This window comes from Asterias amurensis, chromosome 6 (assembly GCF_032118995.1).
Source record: "Asterias amurensis chromosome 6, ASM3211899v1".
Classification (NCBI taxonomy): domain Eukaryota; kingdom Metazoa; phylum Echinodermata; class Asteroidea; order Forcipulatida; family Asteriidae; genus Asterias; species Asterias amurensis.
The window spans coordinates 23,336,746-23,359,457 of NC_092653.1; the positions used below are offsets into that span (position 1 = coordinate 23,336,746).

Below are 22,712 nucleotides of genomic sequence, written 5' to 3' on the forward strand. Positions count from 1 at the left end.
TTACAATAAAATTATATCTTGATATTAATTGTAACTTAATTTGCCTAATGTGAGCAAAACAGCATCAATAAAATATCTCAAAGAAACGCAATAATTATTGACATCCCTAAAAGTTGTGGACGAATCCATACTGTAGCCCAATTTTATGCAAAGTTCGTTGAACCAGGAATGGGAGCGTGAACTACGCTTGTCTTATTTATTACACGTGGTTTATGTGCAATATATTTTGCACGTGTATTTCGTACTATAATTGGTGGAGTTTCTGGATTGGAGTTCAGCAGTAAACACTGGGAAGAATTTCGCAAGAATCAAAATGGTTTTAACTAGAAGTCGCCAAGGTAAAGACGCCAAGTCTGCTGATGACAAACCTCAGAAGTCTAGCAAGAAGGATGAAGATTTGGTGGCACAAAATACCAGCCTCAAAACGACAAAAGCAAAACAAAAACAACCAAAACAGACATCAGCATCCACGACCACAGCAAAAGAGGAGGTAGTAAAACCACAACCAGATTCCACAGTTCCAGTTCCTAAACCAGACCCAGTGAAGGATACAGTTGTCATAGAAACGACAGGGGATGAGACACCAAAGAAGAAGAAAAAGAGGAACAGAAAACGAAAGAGTGCTGACGGTGAAATAAAATCTCCTCAACAAAATGAAACTGAAAAAAAGCAAACTGAAGAAATCTCAAAAGATGCACCATCTTCATCTGTAACAAATTCAACTACAAAAGAAGAAGCATCATCATCATCTTCATCTTCTGGAAAACAAAAATCTAACAATAACGCCAGCTCAAAAAATGGAGCGTTGATTCCTACAAAATCAGCGAAGAAAGCCAAAATAGCGAAGGAAGACGAAAGAACTGAAGTGGTTAGTGTCGATGAAGAACTGCAAAAGGAGAATGTGAGTGCAAGTTCGACTTTGGATTTGGAGAACGAGGAGCCTTTGATTGAGAAGATGGAGGTAATCAGCGCCAAGGAGATAATGAAGTTATACAAGAAGGAGTCGTTCATTGGGGAGGTGACCAAACACAAAGGCGTTTCAAAATCTGGACGGAAGTGGAAGACGGAGCAGACGTCTCGGTAAATATAGATTGAACTTCACACGTGTACTGTCGTCTACGATTAGACTGTCAGACACGAGGAGAGAGGGTTACGAGCTTTACGTCGATTATCCCAACTAGTTTTATATAAAAGTTGAAGCAAGTTCAAAGTTCCAAGTTCCTGTCTTAACAACAAAGAAGATTAAGAAATCTTAATTATGACAGCAGTCTGAATTATGTTTTATTTAGTTCAAGTAAAACATACATTAACATTTGTTTTGTTTTGTTTTGTTTTCTATACAAATGTAATAGTAATACTAATAGTATGCACTACAATTTACAAACAAAACAAAGTACAACACCCTTGCCAAATAAAAAATTGCCAATAATACTGCAATAGTCTGCACTTCTTCCAATTGTGAAGGAGTCCAAAGTACTGTACTACTGGCACTATTTTTATGGAGCTATTTTTAATGATTTATGATTAAAAATACTACCGTACCACCACACATTTAGTATGTACTGTAATTTATTGTTAATCATTAAAGTTACAAATGATTTGTGTTGTGTATTTAGATCTAATGGCATGAAGCAAGACAAACCCATGAAGACTTCCTGGAAGAAGAAGATGAGTCAGAAAGCAGAGACGAAGAGCATGAAGTTATTTGAGGCAGAGCTCAAGGACGCAAAAACCAAGGAAAATGAGGTATACATAAAACAGGGTTTCATCCATTGATCAATTTGTCCAGATAGTATGAGAGCCTGGGAGCCTACTTCAAGAACTATGACTGTAAGGGTTCATTCTGCTATCATCTCCACGAACCTCATAGATGAAGCACCAGAAAGTCCTGTTTGAAAGTGTTTGCCCTTCACGTTTGCAGAGCTTTTTTTAAATTAGATCTCGCCAAACTTAATGTTATTGCAACCGTAAAGAGCAAAAAATGTTTGAATGGGACTTTCTGGTGCTTTATCTACATGATATATATGAGGTTGGTAGACATGATAACGGTATGACACAAGCCAATCCATCATTGTCAATCCAATTGGGACATCAGTTAGGCTCTCCAGATAGAGAAGGGGTCTTCCAGTCTCTTCGGCAGGAGAAGAGGTCTTCCAGTCTCTTCGGCAGGGGCACTTTGTCATATGTGGATTGGGTTTCAGTCCCTACCTGACTGCAAGGATTTCCCTTGAATAATTCTCAAGGATTTTCCTCCCACATCCAAAACTGGAGTGTCCTTCATTGTCTTCTCTCCAATGGGTTCACTAAGTCACTCCATTGGCATTCTCGCTAAAATTTAATCTTTCCTTTTATTTCAGAGAAAGAAACAACACAGGGCAAAAAAGTTGAAGCTGAAGTTGGAGAATGAGCGCAAGTCAGAGGTGGTGCAAGTGGTAAGATTTTGTTGCCTGGGTTCTTGTAGGATTTGTTGTTGAACAAAGAAAAATTTACTAGAGCGGGATTTGAACCAACGGCATCCGGATTAACATGCCAGTGCTCTACCAACTAGATTTATAAAGCCATGATTCCATAACAAGTTGTGTTTGATTTTGGAAATAAGGACTCTGATCTGATTTCTCAATGCTATTTTGATTATTATACTTGAACTAATGTGTGATGAATTACTACTGTGTACTAATTGCTTTCAATGTACATGTACTGCCTGGAAAACAATTGGGCTACTCAAGTGTAATTCGAACCCACAACCCCTGCACTCAAGAGTGAATGTCTTAACAGCTAGACCACAAGGGGTCGATTTCACACAGAAACTAAGCTTGACCTTTACTGCTAAGCAAGTGTGACCCCAAAATGCAAATCACGTTGGTCATACTGACAACTCATCTGTAAATATTAATTTTGGTTTTTACCCATACACTGATGTGTGTTAGCACCGTATACTCAGTTCTCTGTAAAGATGAATCTTAATAGTGCTTTGTGAAATCGATCCTTGGCTTGCTCGGTAACAAGAGGGCAGTTTGAATATGCAATCAATTATTTCTTTCATAACAAAATTCAATTCCTTTTTTTACAGATCAAGAATACATCAAAAATAAAGCGTATGAAGAAGAAACAACTGAGAAAGGTGGAAATGAGAAAGATTCCGAACTTCAATACAGCGCAGATCTTTGCCTAGTCTACCGTCACACACTGTGAGACTCCTTTTTAGCTCTTTTGGTGTCTGTTTTATTTTATTTTTTTAAATTTGTTTCTTTGGAGGGGGCGTTTAAACCTAAAATGCCCCAAGCTTTTATGAAAAAAGTATTTCTCACCAAACAAAATGTATCTTGCTGATAATGCCCTGTAGCGATAACATGCATAAACAAATGGCGCTTTTTGGAATACATAAAACAGATTGTACATAGCAAACTAGGCACTGACAGAGTTGGGACCTGATGCTGGGTTATGGACATTTGTACACAGAACATATGCCTACATTTGTACCTGATGGAAAAACCAGTCTAACTTAATAACCGATTTGTTAAAAATTAAATCTAAATTGAATTATGAGTAAGTGACAATTTATTTCAAGAAACTGTACCATTTAAATTTAATATGGCTATTCAGTGATTTATAACTTTATTGTGACAAGAACGAAGGGCAAACAATATGTACATAAGTATATTTGAAGCTTTGCATGGTGTGGAGAAGTAGGAAGAAACTAGAAATAAATAGTAAACTTGCAGGTACAACCAAGTGTAAATCTCTTATTTTCTCCTGAAGACGAGCAGAGTATACTGTTCGAACATCAAGGCCAAACCGGCTATTTTCAGAGCCAATACTCCCTCAAAAAAAGATTTACATACATGTACACATGGTTGTACCCGCAAGTTTTCTATTTACTTATAGTTTCTTCCTATACATGTAACACATACATAGGTATTTCAACACTAATACAAACAGATACATGTACATGTACATACAATCCCAATGTCAAACGACCTCTGTATTAAAATAATTAAATACCATTATCCTATGTTGTGTATTAGCAAAATAAACACAATACAATAGCAACAAATACATGTAGTGTATGTGTTTATACTTTGTAATTTGGATTTCATATGGGTGATGTGATCAAGTTAATCGAGTCTTTGGAGAAACAGACCAGCACTGAGCTGAAATTTTAAAGAAGTTGTTTTCTTAATTTTTAATTTAAATGCCAAAATACATGAATATTTTATTTTATTTTGGCAACTTCCTTCTGAGAAATTACATCAAAAGGGGTTACAATTAGCATTAAAAAAATATATGCCGATGTTTTTCAATAAACAACTAGACTTTAAACCCCTACATCTTAGTTTCATTCTCTCTGGGTTTTTCTACTTTCACAACTTTTGAACCAAAGATGGTTTCAACATGGAGTTCTACAGTATTAAAGCATAGATTATGCTCTTTTCAAGTAAATAAGAAAAGAAAAATTAACTTGGTCGACAAACAACTCATTTTGCTTGATCACATCACTAAAAGGAAAGCCAGGTTTCCCTTGAGCATTACTCAAAGTCGACCAAGACCTGCACATGGGTTCCATTATATAATTTTGTGATTTCTAATCGCTGTGATGTGCGACTTAAACATAACTCAGATCAGTTATGAAATTAACTATAATTACAGTTATCATGATTGATTTCTATTTAGATCGACATATTGTGCATAATACATTGAGGTGTTCTGAAACAAATTACTTACAATAAAAAAATTATATATACACATATCTGCATCCAAAATATTTTCAAATATTGCACAACTTTCTTTTAGGATGTCACCAAAAAACGTTGTCCCCTATAATGGCAAGGACAATGTGTTCTAGGAGAGTGTAGCTAAAGATGGGAAAACATTTGTGATAATTTCTACACAGAAGTGTGTTGCAACCTAAACAGGGACAGTGCTACAGGGGGTATGGGGGAAATTACCCCCCCCCCCCCGGTTACTTTCTTTGCCCCCCTTCCCCAGTTTACCCCCAGAACCTATTTCAGTCTACGCCATAACCCTTGACATGCTTGATAATGAACAACCCACTCCATTTGTCACTGCTGACAAAAAGTCAAAAGTGAAACCGAGATCCAAATCTAATAGGCCTACATTGAAAAGATAGCATTTAATTAGCATCTTTTAGTAAACCCCAAGCCAAGATCTGACTGTATGGCACAAACAAATTTTTAACTATGCAAAAACCTGTGGTCACAACGCCTCAAGCGGAGATCGGCCCGAGTAGCATCAACTATACATGTATATATATATATATATGGCCCCTTAAGACAACTCAAAGCCAGTGTTGCTTGAGACTGCATAACGAAGCTTCTCTTTAAGAGTGCCCTTCTTCTGGTAGTTGGGTAGCTTGAGCAAATTAAAGCAGGTGGAGGAGGTTGGTAACCGACCGACAGGATCTCTCTTCTGGATACGCAAGAAGCCACGGAGGACACTACCGACAGTATCACCGGTATCCTGCATGAGAAGCGGACATTGGTGTCAACAGAAATGTATTATTGTAAAGTGATTTTGGTGAGTCTCAGGCATGATGTATATATATAATTGTTTGTTTACGCAATTCGCCAGACACACAAGGCCTGAAGGCCACTTCAAGGTGTGGGCTACAATTTTTTGTTCTTCCAGGGGCTGTTGCCACCTACTCCAAGGGCTGAAACAGGGTTACCCCCTTTACAGTCCATATAGATGTAGGCTTGGGTATCATCAATCAGAAGCCTGGCTGGTAGAAAGCCCTACCTCCCCAACTTTATGTAGCAAGTGTCACGACCGATATTGAGTGCAAGGGCTGACCTACATGTACACATGGTATAGGCTTTAATAGACTTTTCAGGCTATATGTAACAGACTGAAATAGGAAAGAACATCATGCCTGGAAACTAAAACACAGACAATATTCATAAAGCAGGACCGAGGAGCATTGTACCTCTATCATAAATGAGTATTTTCAAATGGATAAAACACTGATTGCTTCTTAGATATTTTGATTTAGACAAATTCCTGCCATAAAAATATACATGGTCAAACGGAAGGGGGAAGGAGAAAGTCTGGTCTCTTGTTCATTTTGTAGTGTCACAATCAAAACTAATTTTTATGGGGAACCTCTTAATTGACAAAAAAAATAAAAATGCTCACTGGAAAGATATGATATGCTGATGTACTTACCTGATCATCACTGACTTCCACACATCGTATTGAGAAGGGTGGCTCTAGATGGGCAAATCCTAGCAATGGTGGCTTGGAACAACTTGTTACAAACTGTAAAAAGATTGGTTTTTAAAATTGGTAACTGAGCCTCACATTTCGATCCTAATAGCAACTTTCTTCCAGGCTAAAGGACAACACACTACAAGTATTGGTTTAACAGAAGCATTTAGGTGGAAAAGTTACTATGAAGTGAACGAAGGGAGTAGAGATGCAGGTTATTAACAAATAATATAAAAACCAGTGCATTGTAAATGCAAAACATGACAAAAGATCCAGATAAAAAGAAGGCCTTCACAGAGAGCATTTCATTAAAACAGACTACCCTGGTTATTTAAAACAAAATAAATATAACAAAATAAGCACATAAATTAATATTTTACATGAAAACCCATTTCACATCAGATTTGTAGTTAGAAAGATAAAATATAATCACCTTGAGGAAGAGCGCCCTCTCTGCTGACGTAAAGTCATGCTCCAGGACATCAAACAACCAATTGACCACACGATGGGAGTTATGAAACCCTCCATAGTACTGTGTATGTTTCCTAAATCACAAGCAAAAATAAAAAGAAAAATAATAATAAAAACATGGAATTGAACCGAAAAGTGTTTTATTTGGTATTTATTTTATTTATCAAAGTTCTTCTTACTTGTATGAATGAGGATATATCACTCTGTGAAGAAGTTACAGTTAAGTGTCTTGCTCAAGGACATAAGTGTCAAGACTGGGATTTGTAACCACATTCGAGTGACTTAGCAATCAGTACTTGTGATGAAGGCCATGTGAAATGATGCAAGGTCAAAGGTCATTATGTAAGTGGGCTCAACAGCAGATCTCTGGCGTAACTCACAAGTTTCGAAGTGTGATGTCGAATGTTCAGGCTAGTGTTCCATATGCTTAAATTATGGTTATGGTTATGGTTATGGTTATGGTTATGGTTATAGTTATAGTTATGGTTATGTATATGGTTATGGTTGTGGTTATGGTAAGAGTTATAACCTTATCTGCATTACCCACCTGAGGTCTGTAAAGTCAATCTCAGTATTATCTCCAGATATCAATCTCTGTAGCTCTGGACCAGAGAACCACGATAACCACTCAGGGTTTATTATGGATCTGAAACCACGCTTAAATGCCTTAGTCTGGTCCCGGATCTGCTGGTACAGCCTGTAGTGAGCCATCAGGTGGATGTAGCTGATTCTAAAGGGTAATGGATAGGAAATTTGACTTTTTCAATCAAACAGAGTGTTAAACAAAAAGTTGTTCCCTTACAACAAACGATACAATCACCTAAATAGGTTAAAGTAATCTGAAACACAAAGTGTACAATAGTCATAGTTTTAAGTTATTGTATTCCATTGAATAGCAACAGTAATCAATAGGACCTTTAAAGCGCCTTACATCTAAAACAAACCCCAAAGCTCTATAACAATTTTTTTTAAAAAGCACAAGCAAGTTTAATATGGAATAAACTTAAGTAACCAACCAACGAAAAATAACAACAGCGAAATGTATGTTAATGAACAAGCAAAAGAATAAAACAGAGCTATTGATTTGGGCTCTTACTTGTTTTCATTGGTAACTGCCATTGCCTTGCCACCAGGTACCAGTTCATGAGTGTGGATCTTACCCATGACATCCTCATCATAGGAGAAGACGAGATCAAGGTCAGAAATGTCGCCCTCATAATGCTGATTGGAAAATGTAAATGGAACATTTACTATCATTTCTTACTGTTCTTAAAGACACTGGGAACCTTTTGTAATTGTCAAAGACCAGTCTTCTCACTTGGTTTATCTCAACATATGCACAAAATAAAAAAAAACTATGAAAATTTGAACTCAATTGGTTATTGAAGTTGCAAGATAATAATGGAAGAAAAAAAAACCTTGTCACACCAAGTTTGTTTGCTTTCAGATGCTTGATTTCGAGACCTCAAAATCTAATTCTGAGGTCTCGAAATCAAATTCAAATATTTTAGTGGAAAATTACTTCTTTCTCGAAAACTACGTTGCTTCAGAGGGAGCCATTTCTCACAGTATTTTATACTATCAACAGCTCTCCATTGCTTGTTACCAAGTAAGTTTTTATGCTAACAATTATTTTGAGTAATTACCATTAGTGTCCACTGCCTTTAAACCTTGTTGACCCAACCCTTCAACCCAAACCTGGTAAGGACTGATAAACCAAGTCCACAGGCTCTGGTCAGTGGAATCAATCATATGGGACTCCCATGAAGGATAAAACAATGGCTGTTTTCAGTGGAAGGGTCGAGGAGGTTGAGTATAATTTCCAGAATCAGGAAAACTCCTGAGAAGTCACATGCCTACATGATAAATAATGTTACCTTGACATAGGTGAGATTCTTGTAGAGTTCAGGATCCATTGAGGGAAGCTCATCAATGGGGCTATAGAGCTGATTATGCTGCTGCTCTAACATCTGACTCAAGAAGAAGGTTGCGAAAGGAACTTCAACCACAATGCTCTATGAAATATATCAATAAAAACCCACATATTTCAGGACAACGGTAATCAAGTAATTGCCTCACAATTCGACTCTCGCAGAGACTTTCCATATGACGTAACCACAACAGAACACACAGGTACATGTACTAATATAACAGAATAATCCAAGAAAAAGAAGTGAAAGAATAGGGAAAGTAAAGTTATGTCAGAGACCAGCCAAATATAAAACAAAGTTATGAGGGAAATAGTTACACTGGACGTTAAAGGAATAAAACAAAAAATTTATATTTTAAGGGTTTATACCCATACACTGATGTTTGATAAGCAATGTACTCAGTGCTGTCAGAGAGTGCTTCTGGAAAGATAGACATGCATAAATGGTACACACCTCGTACACAGCTTTGGCAAGCATCTTTCCGACGAATTCAAAAAGACCTAGGTGGTTCTCATTGATGAAGGATGTCGGACTTGGGTACAATCGCTGCTCACTGGTAGTCTACACAAAAACAATAAAAATCCTTCAGCTACATAAGCACTTAACCATAATTGCTTTTCTTTATCCAGGAGTAAAGGGGTAAAACAACAATGATGGCGAATCGGGCTAAACCGTCTAGTGCACTGTACTCTATTGCTGGTTGTTAAGTGTGGGTTTGAACCTAAATAAGTCATCAAACTTGTGTCCGTCACACTTAACCATAACTGCTTCTCTTCACCTAGGAATAGAGTAGCTTGATGTGTTGCATACTTTGCTGAGATGGTTTAACTTATGAAATTACTGGCCAAATTACTGTTAAAATGCACAATATAATGCAAGATTAGGGAAACCAATTAAAAATCCAGAAGTCAGAAAAAACGGGGACAAAGTCAATAATTTATGTTTAATTACCTTGAATAAATTGAGTGTTGGGTTAAAGACCGTTCTGATAATTTCCTCCAGGAATTCCTTGAAGACTCCATCTTGATCTATGCCTGCTTCGTCTAAGCCCTGCACACAAATATAGACATGGTTAAACACCAACAATTTAAGACATACAAAATGTACATCAACATTTCATAAGTTTCGGATAAACATTTTGAGATAATCAAAATTGTTTTTATGTCACATAGATTACCTGCATGTTAATAAACCTGACTCGGATAAGACCTTTCAGAGTCTGGGGTTGGAGACCAGCTAACTGTTGGTACCCATCCTACAAGCAAAGAAACACAGAAACAAATAAACAAAGCTAATGTTATAGGACTCTGGTCAGTGCCTCATTGAGTATCTAGCCCTGCATGGCAGTACATAGATAACTTTATGCAGTTGTTCCACCATACACAACCCTTGCAGATGAACAGTATTAGAAGGTTAACCCATAAAGAAAAGTCGGACCAGACGTTCGCCAACAAAGCAAAAAAGAAAAAGTTTAATACATAGACAAGGGTAAATCAAATCACTGAAAAAGAATTGGCAGAGTGTAAGAAGACGATCAGAGCATACTGATCGAAATGTTGAGTTAATCCAATGGTTCTTTTCAGAACCACCCAAACTCCTTTAGAGATTGTTATTACATGGTGTTACCGCAAACTCTTCTATATATAAAGATGTGAACTAACACACTAGGCTCTAGCCGGGATTCAAACCAGGGCCACATTGGTAAGAGTTGAACACTTTACACACTTTATAAGACACTTTGAGAGTTTCTTAATAACTATTTAAGAAACTTGTTACTTACTTCAACAAGCCTCGTCCTGTGTACTGTTATGAGCGTCGAGTGAGGGGAGTAACTCGCTGTCTCTGTGAAGCCAAGGGCTTTCTTCTCTTCAGCTACTCGTTTGCGGAATAGCATTACTCTCTGTCACAACAACATTTTACTTATATTAATTTTGGTTTTTACCTATACACCGATGTGTGTTAGCACTGTATACTCGGTACTTTCCCGAGTCCTGTGAAAAAATATGACAGGCATGTTACTCGGGTGGGATTCGAACCCACGACCCTTGCAATTCTAGGGCAGTGTCTTACCAACTAGACTTCCGAGGTTGCCTGGCAGCTAGAGGCAGTTCGAATCCTATGTTTTTGGCAGCGGGTACCTTTTACTTCTGACATATATGACATATCCATAATGGCAGTATGAGGGTCTGGAGAGAGAGATCTCTTCCCATTAGTTTAATGCTGCTAGAATGAAAATACTCCTCAACAACTCCTTCATGTTTTTCTAATGTAGAGAAATGGGGAGGCAGGCTTTTGTGCATTGGACAGACACCATAAATGAGTTAACAAGTGGCGGACAAAACAAATGACTTGAAAATGGACAAACAACGACAAACTCAAACAGAAAGCAAATTTACATCAGATCAAACATCCATCGAAATAAATCAATCAATAAAGTAGTCACGGAGTAAATAAATCTTACACATATTAATAATTTAGAATTGAACTTTAGAGGTTTTTTTTTATTCACAATAATTACCATTTAAAAGTGACATGAAATGAATTTGGATGAGTATCTCAAAATTTACACCTTACCTCTCTGTGTGGAATGACGTGAGGAATCCGTTGCAATATTAGCGTCGTTCGTTTACTCCCCTTCTCAAGCTCTGCTCTGAAAGTGGTCAGTTTTAGGTCCTTGACTAACCAGTGGTTAGCCGAAGCAAACTGGCGCCTGCAGTCTCTGTCATATAGTAGACTTAGTAGAGAATGCGTGGAGCTAAACAGGTTGGCTTTCTTCACTGTACCATCTGGGATGAAATTTGTTTCACTAAGATTTAGATTTTTGGTAAAGTAAATTCATTCTAGTCTTATCAGGGATAATGCATGTATTTGACAAATGTTGACATTTCTGAAAGGCCTGGGTTCCCCCTGATTAATAATCATAATAATAATAAAGAGAAATTTATTAAGACCATAAACAGTAGCAGAAAGAATCCGTCTCAAGGTGCTGGAAAGAACAACAATAAAAGTCTGTACCAGACAAACTTATACAAAGCAAAGTATTACACAGTAAACTAATTCAAGGAATCTAGATAAAACAGAAAGCTGACAATAAGTTAAAATGTTAAACAACCAGTTTAAAAATATGAGACTTACAAAAGTTAAAAACAATGTCAAAGTCATAAATACTGATCAAAAAATGGACAATAGCCTACTAACAGCATTTTTATTTTACAATGTAAAAAGTACTGTACAAGGTTCTTAAATGGTCTGTCAAGTTACAGGAAATACACTTTTGTTAAGCCTAATCAATTCGGTACATGCGTTATTGGGTTGACCTACCAATGCCATGCTCCCAGATCATCTTGAAGACAAAGGTATTAAGGAATGCTGTGACTGCAATAAGGTCCTCTTTATGGAATGGAGTCTGCTGGTCATAAAATTCAACATCATCCAAGATTCTGCACATGGGGTTAAACAGTTAACCCTTTCATTACCAAATTGTTTGGATTTAAACAACCAAATTTGATCTTCCTACCAATTAACTACCAATTAACTTCAATGTGAGAAGTATTATAAAAACCTTGTTCTCAAAGAGGTTAATGATAACTAGGAGCTTTAGATAATTATAACTTGAATTGTCATGTTAAAATAATTACTAATATCCTGGTTATTTAACAAAGTTGAGTTTATTGCTCAAATCAGGGGGCCAATTTTACAAAGGGCTTCAAATCAATCGAAGTTGCGAAGTAAAGTGTCATGTCACAAAACAAATCAATATGGTAATACTGACAAATTGTCTTAAGATTAATTTTATTGCTTTGTGAAGTTGAGCCCGGGTTATGAATTAATAATTAAACTCATTATTAATGAATCAGTTTGTCAAAAAAGAACCCAGGATAATACTTACGGTATTAAGTAGGTGGCAACATCACAAAAGAGCACCAGTACTGAGAGAATATTATGGGATTCCATGGAGGATGATAAACACTCTAGGAACAGCTTTAGACCTCCCTGGGGTCCTAATTCAGCAATGAATCGCCACAGTCTAGGCAGAAGGAGATCTCGATAGCTCAGACCTATATCAGTTTTGAAAGATAGTTTTGAATTGGATTATTAACTTTGAATGGTTGACTGTGCATTACGGGAAAGAGGATAGAATAAAGCACCCTTTTCATCTGACAACTAACACCTGTTATATTTATGTAACTCCTTTTCCAAACATTTTAAACAGTGCATTAAAGATGCTTAAAATAAAGCACCCTTTTCATCTGACAACTAACACCTGTTATATTTATGTAACTCCTTTTCCAAACATTTTAAACAGTGCATTAAAGATGCTAAATAAAAACATCCTTTTCATCTGACAACTAACACCTGTTATCTTTATGTAACTCCTTTTCCAAACATTTTAAACAGTGCACTAAAGATGCTAAAATAAAACATTCTTTTCATCTGACAACTAACACCCATTATATTTATGTAACTCCTTTTCCAAACATTTTAAACAGTGCATTAAAGATGCTAAAATAAAACATCCTTTTCATCTGACAACTAACACCTGTTATCTTCATGCAACTCCTTTTCCAAACATTTTAAACAGTGCATTAAAGATGCTAAAATAAAACATTCTTTTCATCTCACAACTAACACCTGTTATCTACATGCAATTCCTTTTCCAGACAGAGTAAACAGCGCATCAAAGATGCTAAAATAAAACATCCTTTTCATTTGACAACTAACACCTGTTATCTTCATGTTACTCTATTTCCAAACATTTTAAACAGCGCATTAAAGATGCTAAAATAAAACATCTTTTTCATCTGACAACTCACACCTGTTATCTTTATGTAACTCCTTTTCCAAACAGTTAACGTTATTGTATCATGCACAAACCAGATTATCTCATCTTTTAGGTTTAATGACCTAAGTACAGGTGTGGAATTTCATCTCTGAGAGGGCAAGGCCATTTTTATTTCACAAAGGGCTTTTCCCTGGAAAAGTCTTTAAGTCTATGGGAAACTTCTCAAGGGTCACAAAGGCTAAGAACAGGAACAACAGAGGTCATGGCCTCCATGGAATTCAATGTAAACACTACCACTAGTGAAAAGGATGTATCATTTGGAACCTTACCTGTAAGAATATCACGTCTGAGTTCCGTGAGTGTAGCGATGGCTGTTTGATACATATCACACACATTACACACAGCTACAACCTCTGGTGCCTGTAGGCTTTTCCCTCCCTTCTGTGTGCCGAGCTTTGAGGTGGTTCTTTGCAAGCGCTTCAAGAAACTACCCCCTGTAAGTAATGAGCAAGTTATGAAAAAATAGTGAAACGTTCAATTCCATAGTTATGCACTTTCTCAGATACATCCTGAAGACGAGCAGAGTATACTGTTTGAAACATCAAGACCAAACCAGCTCTTTTCAGAGCCAACACTCCCTCAAAAGAGATTTCACACATGGTTGTACCCGCAAGTCTACTATTCATATTTGTATTTATACTCTTATTCTCGGATACAGTTTTCCAATTCTCGGATACAGTTTTCTCAAATATGACTTCAATTCAGAGGTAGGGAGGCTCTATTTCCTTGAAGAAAAGAAAATGGTTTAAGGAGATGAACTTTATAATCAGTGAGCATTCAGACTGAATTTTACAAATATACCTTTTGTATTAGGTACAACCGAGCCTGTATAGTAGCTTTAATACAAATACAGAGACATACCTTTGGAATGCCCCTTTCCAGATGATGTCGGCGACTTTGCTGTTGCCGTTGGTTCTTGGTCAGGAGCCGCCTTCAACACATCAAGAAACACTGCCTGTAGAATCTGCTGGCCCCACAACAGATTTAACTGCCTTACAACAAAGTTCATTGCTTCGTGTAATCTGAAATATTGATACGTCATTGAGCATATTTAATAATAACAATAATAATAATAAAGGCTTCTATATCACTCAGGGATACTCACAAGGAGCTTCAACATTCAGCATTTTCCTGCAAGATATTGTATAGCTAATTAATTAAGTATAAAACCAATTTTGTCTACAGCACCATGAAATGAAAAAAAAGGATGTTTCATTTTAGTCCTACAGAAGGTGATGGTAAAAGACTTCTCTTGAAACATTATTCCATGAAATGCTTTACTTTTTGAGTAACAATAAAACAATTATCAATTCTCGTTAACGAGAATTACGGATTTATAGTAAACACATGTCATTACACGGCGAAACGTGCGGAAACAAGGGTGGGTTTTCCCTTTATTTTCTCCCGACTCCGATGACCGATTGACCCTAAATTTTCACAGGTTTGTTATTTTATATATAAGTTGTGATACACAAAGTTTGGGCCTTGGACAACACTGCTACCGAAAGTGTCCAATGGCTCTAATGGAGCTTTTTTTTTATTTATTAGTTTTTTTAAATTGTCGCAGGGGGAATCTGAAATGCTGTGTATAGCTCAATTCATTACCTATGGTCGGTGGGTTGTGAGAACCAGCCGAGCACGGGGTGCCACTGAGTCGTGTGAGATTTCTTCTTGCCGACGTAACCTTGACAATGGGTCAGGAGGGAGACGGTCACTCGCTGGAAAACACATTGTGAGAGATGGGTAAGGATTCAAATTTATGTTGTGTCAGATGAAAATGAATGAAATAATAGTTACATTGGAAACAATGTTGCTGTCGACATGTTAAAAAAACAATTTAAAATACTAAAATACATAAGTTAGTAAAAATACTTACTGTAAAAACTTGCACATTGCTTGAGAGAATCTGTGGAAACAATAACAATACAAAATAAAAAACTGCATGTTAACAAAATTACAAAGTGATGTGAGACAATATGCACCATCAACATGGGGGGCAATCTAAGCAAAGTATTTAAAATTCAAGTAGAATATCAAACAAATATTACCTGCTGTTCAAGCTGACCCATGTGTATAAGATTTGCTGTGGATGAATACATAAACAGATTTTTATTAAATAACATTAATAAGATTTGACTATAAGATTTGAAAACAAAAACCACCACTTAATCCCTGAAAAAATTAACTGGAGGGTGAAAAAGTAACTCGAAGGTGAAACGTTACTAAAAGATTTGCAATTATTGAGAACAATGCAAGCAGGCTCTTAGGTCTGTAGAGAGATTAAGGATTTACGTGAAAAGATAGCAAATTATTTGAAAAAGAATTGGTTTTGAGAGCGGTGAAGGTAGTTTCCAGACATCTTGATGGACCCCTTAGCTCCACACGTGTGATGAATATTTTACTTCAACCAGAAAACTTCTTGTCCAAGTCAACTACGGTACATCATGTTATACATGTAGTTCTCTTACCCATTAAGCACAGTGCATAGTTTCCTTCCAGTGTGTTGAAGATTATCCTCATATTCTGCTCTTTGGCAAGAAAGTCCAGGCACTGTTTGAAGAAATTGTGTGTCTTTATGGAGGCCAGACACTGCCGAAAAAGAAAGAAATGTTGTCCCTTTTCAGCTTTTTATAATGGGATAAACCTAACGCTTGAAAATCCTCTGCATGAACTTGGAGAATTGTGGATGAATGAAGGGTAAATTGTGCATGAATTGTGGAGGAATTGTGGAGGACTGAAGACCATCATGGTCGAGCATTCAAGTGCACTAGACTCAAGCTCTGGTGGCCAAGTCATCAGGGTGTGGGTTCAAACCCCGGTCATGACACTTGTGTCCTTGAGCAAGACACCTAACTGTAAACGCTTCTCTTCACACAGGGGTAAATTGGTACCTGTGAGGGCAGGGATGGTTATTGTGATTGATTTAGCATAGTGCGCTACAAATTTGGCAGCACAGGCTGTATACTGCCCAGGAAGCTGAGATAGTTTAAGGAATGAAATAAAATGGCTTGGTGACCAGGGGTAATAATGTACGAGCCCCATGAGCATCACTGAATGACAGATTTGTGCGGTATATAAGAAGTCACCATTATTAATATTATTTTTATTTAACTATATTGACAATTTACCTCTGGAGCGATAGTAGTGAGGTGTAGAATAAGAGCTGGTACTGATAGAATGTAGAGATGGAAAAGACTTGTCAGGTTATCCGAGAATTTACTGGCAATCAACGGCCTGCAAAATTATTTAAATATCAATTATTTAAAAACAAAACTATTACAGAGATTCATGCATAAACTTTGTACAAACTTCGCAAAAGACCTAAACCTTTATAAAAAGGTTAAAATCAGCAAAATTTAATATTCAAACTGTCCAAAACAGTAAAGTCAAACAAAAAAGTGCAGCATTTAGAAGTCATCAAAAGTTAAAAGAAATTTACAGGTTGTACAGATTGTATAAGTTGTAAAAAAAAATCAATCAAATGTGACAAGGCCCTAAGATTTTCTAATGGATGTGCCGTATACTTGTGTTTCCTTTGTTGTTTCTACTGTGGAAATATCTACATCTAAACACTAACAAAATTCATTCATGGGATCCATAGAGAAATAAGTTATACATAATGGACTGCATACCGTAATGCGACAGTGAACAGAGCTGAGAGCATAGCGTGGGTTAATGAGGGCTTCTTCCTGGCTAGGCCCTGGACCAGTAACTGCTGCAATGCAGGGAACAATCCCTTGCTGTTCAGATGACCCATTACATTAGCACAAAGCTGGTTCAGACTGGGTTTCAAAGCTTCCGCTTCAGAGCAAAGGAGGGGAAAAAGGGAATAACAAATAACACATTTGGTTTGCGGTAACATCATGTGTGTATCTACTTGAACTACCTTACTTTATTCTACTACCATGGATTAGATTTATCGGATGTTTGGGAGACTTCTCAGTTCTGAAAAGAACTGTCCTGCTTTTTAACTACTACCGGGCGGAAGGTATAGTAAATTGGCTTGGACTACTACTTTAGCTTATAGGATCGTGATTAACTGCACTACCGCGAAGTCAGTTCTTGAATTAGTCTCAACGTTTCGACTAGCTTGCTCTAGTCATCGGCAGAGCATCCTAATTGAAACATCACACAAACTTTTTGTAGAAAAGATAATGAATATACTTCAGTTTAAGATGTGGGAGGAAAACTGTTAAAGGTGAATGAAAGGGAAAACCCAGGCAGGTAGGGACTAAAAAAAACAATTCAATTCAATTCAATTTATATAAAAAAATTAATCATCCTTTATAGGCAATTACATCAGTTGATCAGCTCCATAAAAAAAACATTAGGAGATACGGCTACAAAATAGACAATATACAATTATTTAAAAGTATTTGACAAAATGACAAAGCAGCTCTCCAAAAATGGTTGAAACCACAACAATATATACAAGTGAATACATAAAAACATTAATTGAATGTACATTATTAAAGACAGTGGACACTATTGGTAATTGTCAAAGACCAGTCTTCTCACTTGCTGTATGTCATCATATGCATGAAATAACAAGCCTGTGAAAATTTGTCCTCAATCGGTCATCGAATTTGCAAGATATGAATGAAACAATAAAAAAAACTTGTCACACGAAGTTGTGTGCTTTCTGATGCTAGATTTCGAGACCTCAAATTCTAAATCTGAGGTCTCGAAATCAAATTTGAGGTCTCGAAATCAAATTCGTGGAAAATTACTTCTTTCTCGAAAACTACGTTACTTCAGAGGGTGTCGTTTCTCACAATGTTTTATCCATCAACAGCTCCTCATTACTCGTTACCAAATAAGTAGGCACTACAAATAAGGTTTTATGCTAATAATTATTTTGAGTAATTTTGAGTCCACTGCCTTTAAGAACCACAAAACAAATTAAACAAATACAGTGTGAAAAGGTAAACAAATGCAAAGTAAACAAATGCAAGGATCCGGTCTGGGCTCAAACCGAGGTCCACAGAGGTGAAAGGCAGGGACAGAAAAGTACTGAGGCTATCTGACTGTAGAGTATTGCATAAGTAGAACTTGGTTAAGTGATGTTATAATACAACCTTGTTTCAATCATAGTTTTAAAAAAAACGCCTTAGCATGAAATTTTTGCCTTGATAAAAACAGGATTACCAACTGAGTTTCCACGTGATTTTCAGGATAAGCAAACAACAGCTGAATACCAGAAATAAGCAATATGCAACGAATGAAAATTTGGTTGGTAATCCTGTTTTTATCAAGGATGAATCTTCAAGCTAAGCAAATTTTTTGCTTAGCAGCTTTATGAATTTGGGCCCTACAGTCGCATGAATTTGGACCCTGTTCAAGAAGGCAGAGATGACTTTGAGGACTAGTTCAATGGGAAAATGAGCACAGTAGAGGGCTAACTTACCTCCTTGTACTTTGAGGATCTTCCATGTTGAACAGTCGGTGAATGTCACCATCATGTGTAAGTAGAGGGTTATGACCTTAGCATCAACTGGGGATTCAGGCTGAGGACGAATGAAATAAGAGTAGGAGGGTTAACTAATGAATGAATATGCTATATGACAAAGGCATATTTTAAGAAAAAAGAACATCAGTCCAAAGTGTTAAAAGAATAAAAGGCATGTATTATTACAATGCAGGATATGTACATGTCGCTGTGAACGGGTGTTTTGTATTGTTGTTGTTTTTTGGTTAGTTTTTTTGTAGTTTTTGGTGTTTTTTTTTTTTTTTTTTTTTTTGGGGGGGGGGTGATTACCTTGAGTTGTTTGAGGTATTTACAGCACAGATCCAATAAAGTCTTCAGTTGAGTAATCCAGGCCAGTACATGTTCCTTAGATAATGCTAATGACACATACCAAACCTGCCAACAAAATCAAACATTACCAGTCTGAACATTATGCAACTCCTACAATAAATGAAATAGTCAACAACATACAATTATAAATGTACATACTAGTGATTTTGAGTACATGTAATTTTCACCTTAGGATCTCCTTCTTTGTCCATTCCCGCCAGTATGTAGCGACAAAGGTTCTCCAATCTCTGCAACAATGGAAAAATCAGAATGTAACAATGTAAACGGGCCGGGTAAACTAAAGGGCATCTCTACAAAGTACAATGTAAAAATATAATAATTTTGTATCAAAAATTTCAAGCCAGGCTGGATTAAGTGTTGGGTAAGCACTGTGACCAGAGTTCTTTAGGCCCTCGGCACTAGAGTTCCAAAGGATCTCAGCAATACTAAGTAGTATTCCCAAGGTAGACACCAGTGTTCCGAAGGCAGGCACCGGTGTTACAAAGGCCCTTGATGCTATTCTAAAGGTCCTAAGGAACCAGAGTTCCAAAGGGCCTAGGCACCAAAGTTCCAAAGGCATTTGGCCCCATCGTTCCATGTTCAAAAGGCCCAAGGCAATAGCGTTCCTAAGGCTCTGGGCACCAAAGTTCAAACACCCTTGGCACCGGAGTTCCAAAGGCCCTAGGCACCAGAGTTCCAAAGGCCCTAGGCACCAGAGTTCCAAAGGCCCTAGGCACCAGAGTTCCAAAGGCCCTAGGCACCAGAGTTCCAAAGGCCCTAGGCACCAGAGTTCCAAAGGCCCTAGGCACCAGAGTTCCAAAGGCCCTAGGCACCAGAGTTCCAAAGGCCCTAGGCACCAGTGTTCCAAAGGCCCTAGGCACCAGAGTTCCAAAGGCCCTAGGCACCAGAGTTCCAAAGGCCCTAGGCACCAGAGTTCCAAAGGCCCTAGGCACCAGAGTTCCAAAGGCCCTACGCACCAGTGTTCCAAAGGCCCTAGGCACCAGTGTTCCAAAGACACTTGGCACATAAGGTTAGGAGGCCCTATGCCATGTATGCCATTTATTTAATATATATGTGGAGTTCCATTCAAATGTGCTGGTTGTGGCAAGTTTCTTTTGGTGAAATTAAAGCTTGAATTCATCGGCCCAAAATAGTCCAAGTCCTGAAAGTCTGACCTTGAATTTCATTTGAGTCAAGCCACTTATGATAACAGATTCTGATGATGTATGTAACCGCTCACCTGTTTATCCATATCATCTCTGTACACCATGAGGAACTTATGGACTGCCTGGAAGACATTTCGAGCTAAGGAAGAACGAAAAACCAAAATGATATTCTTTATCTAAGATCAGAAATTTTGCATACTATTAATTCGGTGCTCTAGTGGTATCACTTCTGCTCTAGCATGGCAAAGGTTGGTTCGAACTTGGTGCAATTTTAGACTCTCAATACAATTTGCATTCATTGGAAAAAAAAAACATGAAAAGAATCTATACGTATATGTGTAAACAAGTGCGTTAGATATATTAAAAAAATGAATGCATTCAGATGTACATTGTCACAGAATATTTATAACCACTCGTTGAAACCTGGCTTTTCCATTTGACTCGGCTTCACCTCGTGAAAAGGACTAGTCCAGATTTCATCTCATGTAACCTGCAGCCAATTTTACGAAACTCTAGGATTAATCCTGTCCGAGTAAGGGCGAGTAACCCGTCCTAACTTAGGACGGGGCTCAATGTGTCCTAATATTAATCCTAAGTTAGGAAGAGTTTGGTGTAATCGACGGCAGGCACTCACACTTGCAAATAAACGTAATGGGAGACTTTCAGGACGCTTGGTGGCAGCAGACCTACCAGGTAAAATCCATTGTTCTCGATAATGTGCGCACGCTCAGAACTACGTAAACAATGGAAATTTACCTGGTTAGTCTGCTGCCACCTAGCGCCTCAAAGTCTCCCATTGTGATTTGATAAACTGAATGACATTGTAAGGTACAGTACCTGGCTTAAAATGTTGTTTGTTGTTGTTTGGAGACTGAGGGGATTGTGGTGATGTGACATTATTTCCTGCACTATAAGATTCTAGCAGAGAATCTAGACTGCTGAGCATGCATCGTCTGTGCCGCCTTCTGGATAGAAATCCTCGTACAAGTGCCTAAATAAAACAAAATATATTTTATTTAACAAAAACTACAGGCAGTGATAAATACAATGTTAGAAAATAGATTGGTTTATTACTTATTAGTCACTGTGGTCACGTGGCAATAATCAGATAATTTGTTTGTGGGTTACTACTTTACTTTGTATCTAGTACAAGAACTATTCAGAAAATCATGGCCATAGAAATAGCTGAATCACAATTTACGCACTGTCAACGATCAAAAATCAATGATTTCGTGGGATTATAGGACCGAATATACACATAACACAGTACAGCTCCCCTGAGTTACTGGGTCTACTCAGTATTTACTTATATATACTCAGATGTCTATTTTTTATCTAACTTTATTTATTGCAATTAAATTAACAATAATATTTAATAATTATGCACATATTTATACCAGATATTTACCAACACTCAGTCAATAAAAGATGTATTTATTATGCTTACTATTGATTCGTACTCTATTTATGTTTCAAGGATAAACATTAAAAAAACATTGTCAAAATAAACAATACGGTACGAATGGGACAACACACAACCCAAATTAGTTTTTACCTGTATTTTGATGACTGCTTGCTCCCGTTGTTTTTGGAATGCTCTTTCGTTCCTGGAAGCTTTAGCCTTTTCAAGAAGCTCGCCCTTCTTTGAGCCATCAGCTTTGCAGAACATTGTGGTGAATAAAGTCAAAAAGACATGTAGAAAACTTCAGCCAAAACACTGAAGAGGGAGTCGGTAGGAAATTCGCCTAATGTTGATTTTCCTTCATCGTAGTTGCATTTTGTGTCTCCAGAGGGCTCACTTCTAAAGTTTTACGGTAGTCTTTTAAACTTGTTCAAGTCGCATCATAACACACAACACAGAGAGTGCCCGCCCCCCCCCCCCCCCCCCTAGTATGTTTCTGCTGTCATCACAACTCTACATAGTACTGTCTCTCCTGACCTATAGCAAACAGATCAGGTGTGTCCTTTCTCTTTGGTATAATTGCCCATAATCTGCTGATATGAATAGATGGTCTTATTTAATCTATGCTCCATGGTTTAATCACCCCTTCCAAAAACTATTAAACAATTAGTTCAAAAAGTACAAGCGAGAGGTTTGAGACATGAAAAGACAGTTCCATTAAATAACCCATCGATACCCCACACATGTTTATGAATGTTGCCCTTGCTTGCCCTCCCCTATCACCTACCCCCCCCCCCCAAAAAAAAAAAAAAAAGAATAAGAACCATACGAATAATAATTGAACGATACTCTATTCAAAAGATGCAGTTGAATTCCC

General features: G+C 37.3%; 2 protein-coding genes across 2 annotated transcripts; one reads left to right on the top strand and one right to left on the bottom strand.

The window, feature by feature from the left end:
* Nucleotides 1-220: 220 nt before the first annotated feature.
* LOC139938478 (uncharacterized) lies at nucleotides 221-4,905 on the top strand. The gene is made up of 4 exons (XM_071934030.1): nucleotides 221-1,080; nucleotides 1,617-1,746; nucleotides 2,358-2,432; nucleotides 3,071-4,905. Exons 1-4 carry the CDS (start codon nucleotides 314-316, stop codon nucleotides 3,170-3,172), a joined length of 1,074 nt encoding a protein of 357 aa, XP_071790131.1. The 5' UTR covers nucleotides 221-313; the 3' UTR covers nucleotides 3,173-4,905.
* A 200-nt stretch (nucleotides 4,906-5,105) lies between these two features.
* On the bottom strand, nucleotides 5,106-22,188 carry LOC139938477 (ubiquitin-protein ligase E3B-like). The gene is made up of 27 exons (XM_071934029.1): nucleotides 21,989-22,188; nucleotides 21,271-21,424; nucleotides 20,508-20,572; nucleotides 19,456-19,515; nucleotides 19,229-19,333; nucleotides 18,878-18,977; nucleotides 17,103-17,271; nucleotides 16,599-16,704; nucleotides 15,939-16,059; nucleotides 15,519-15,553; nucleotides 15,347-15,376; nucleotides 15,076-15,188; nucleotides 14,332-14,492; nucleotides 13,740-13,904; nucleotides 12,517-12,685; nucleotides 11,949-12,067; nucleotides 11,202-11,413; nucleotides 10,408-10,527; nucleotides 9,805-9,882; nucleotides 9,579-9,677; nucleotides 9,081-9,188; nucleotides 8,574-8,711; nucleotides 7,793-7,917; nucleotides 7,244-7,426; nucleotides 6,659-6,770; nucleotides 6,184-6,276; nucleotides 5,106-5,478 (listed from the first exon to the last, which is right to left on the bottom strand). Exons 1-27 carry the CDS (start codon nucleotides 22,100-22,102, stop codon nucleotides 5,287-5,289), a joined length of 3,246 nt encoding a protein of 1,081 aa, XP_071790130.1. The 5' UTR covers nucleotides 22,103-22,188; the 3' UTR covers nucleotides 5,106-5,286.
* Between the last annotated feature and the right edge of the window lie 524 nt (nucleotides 22,189-22,712).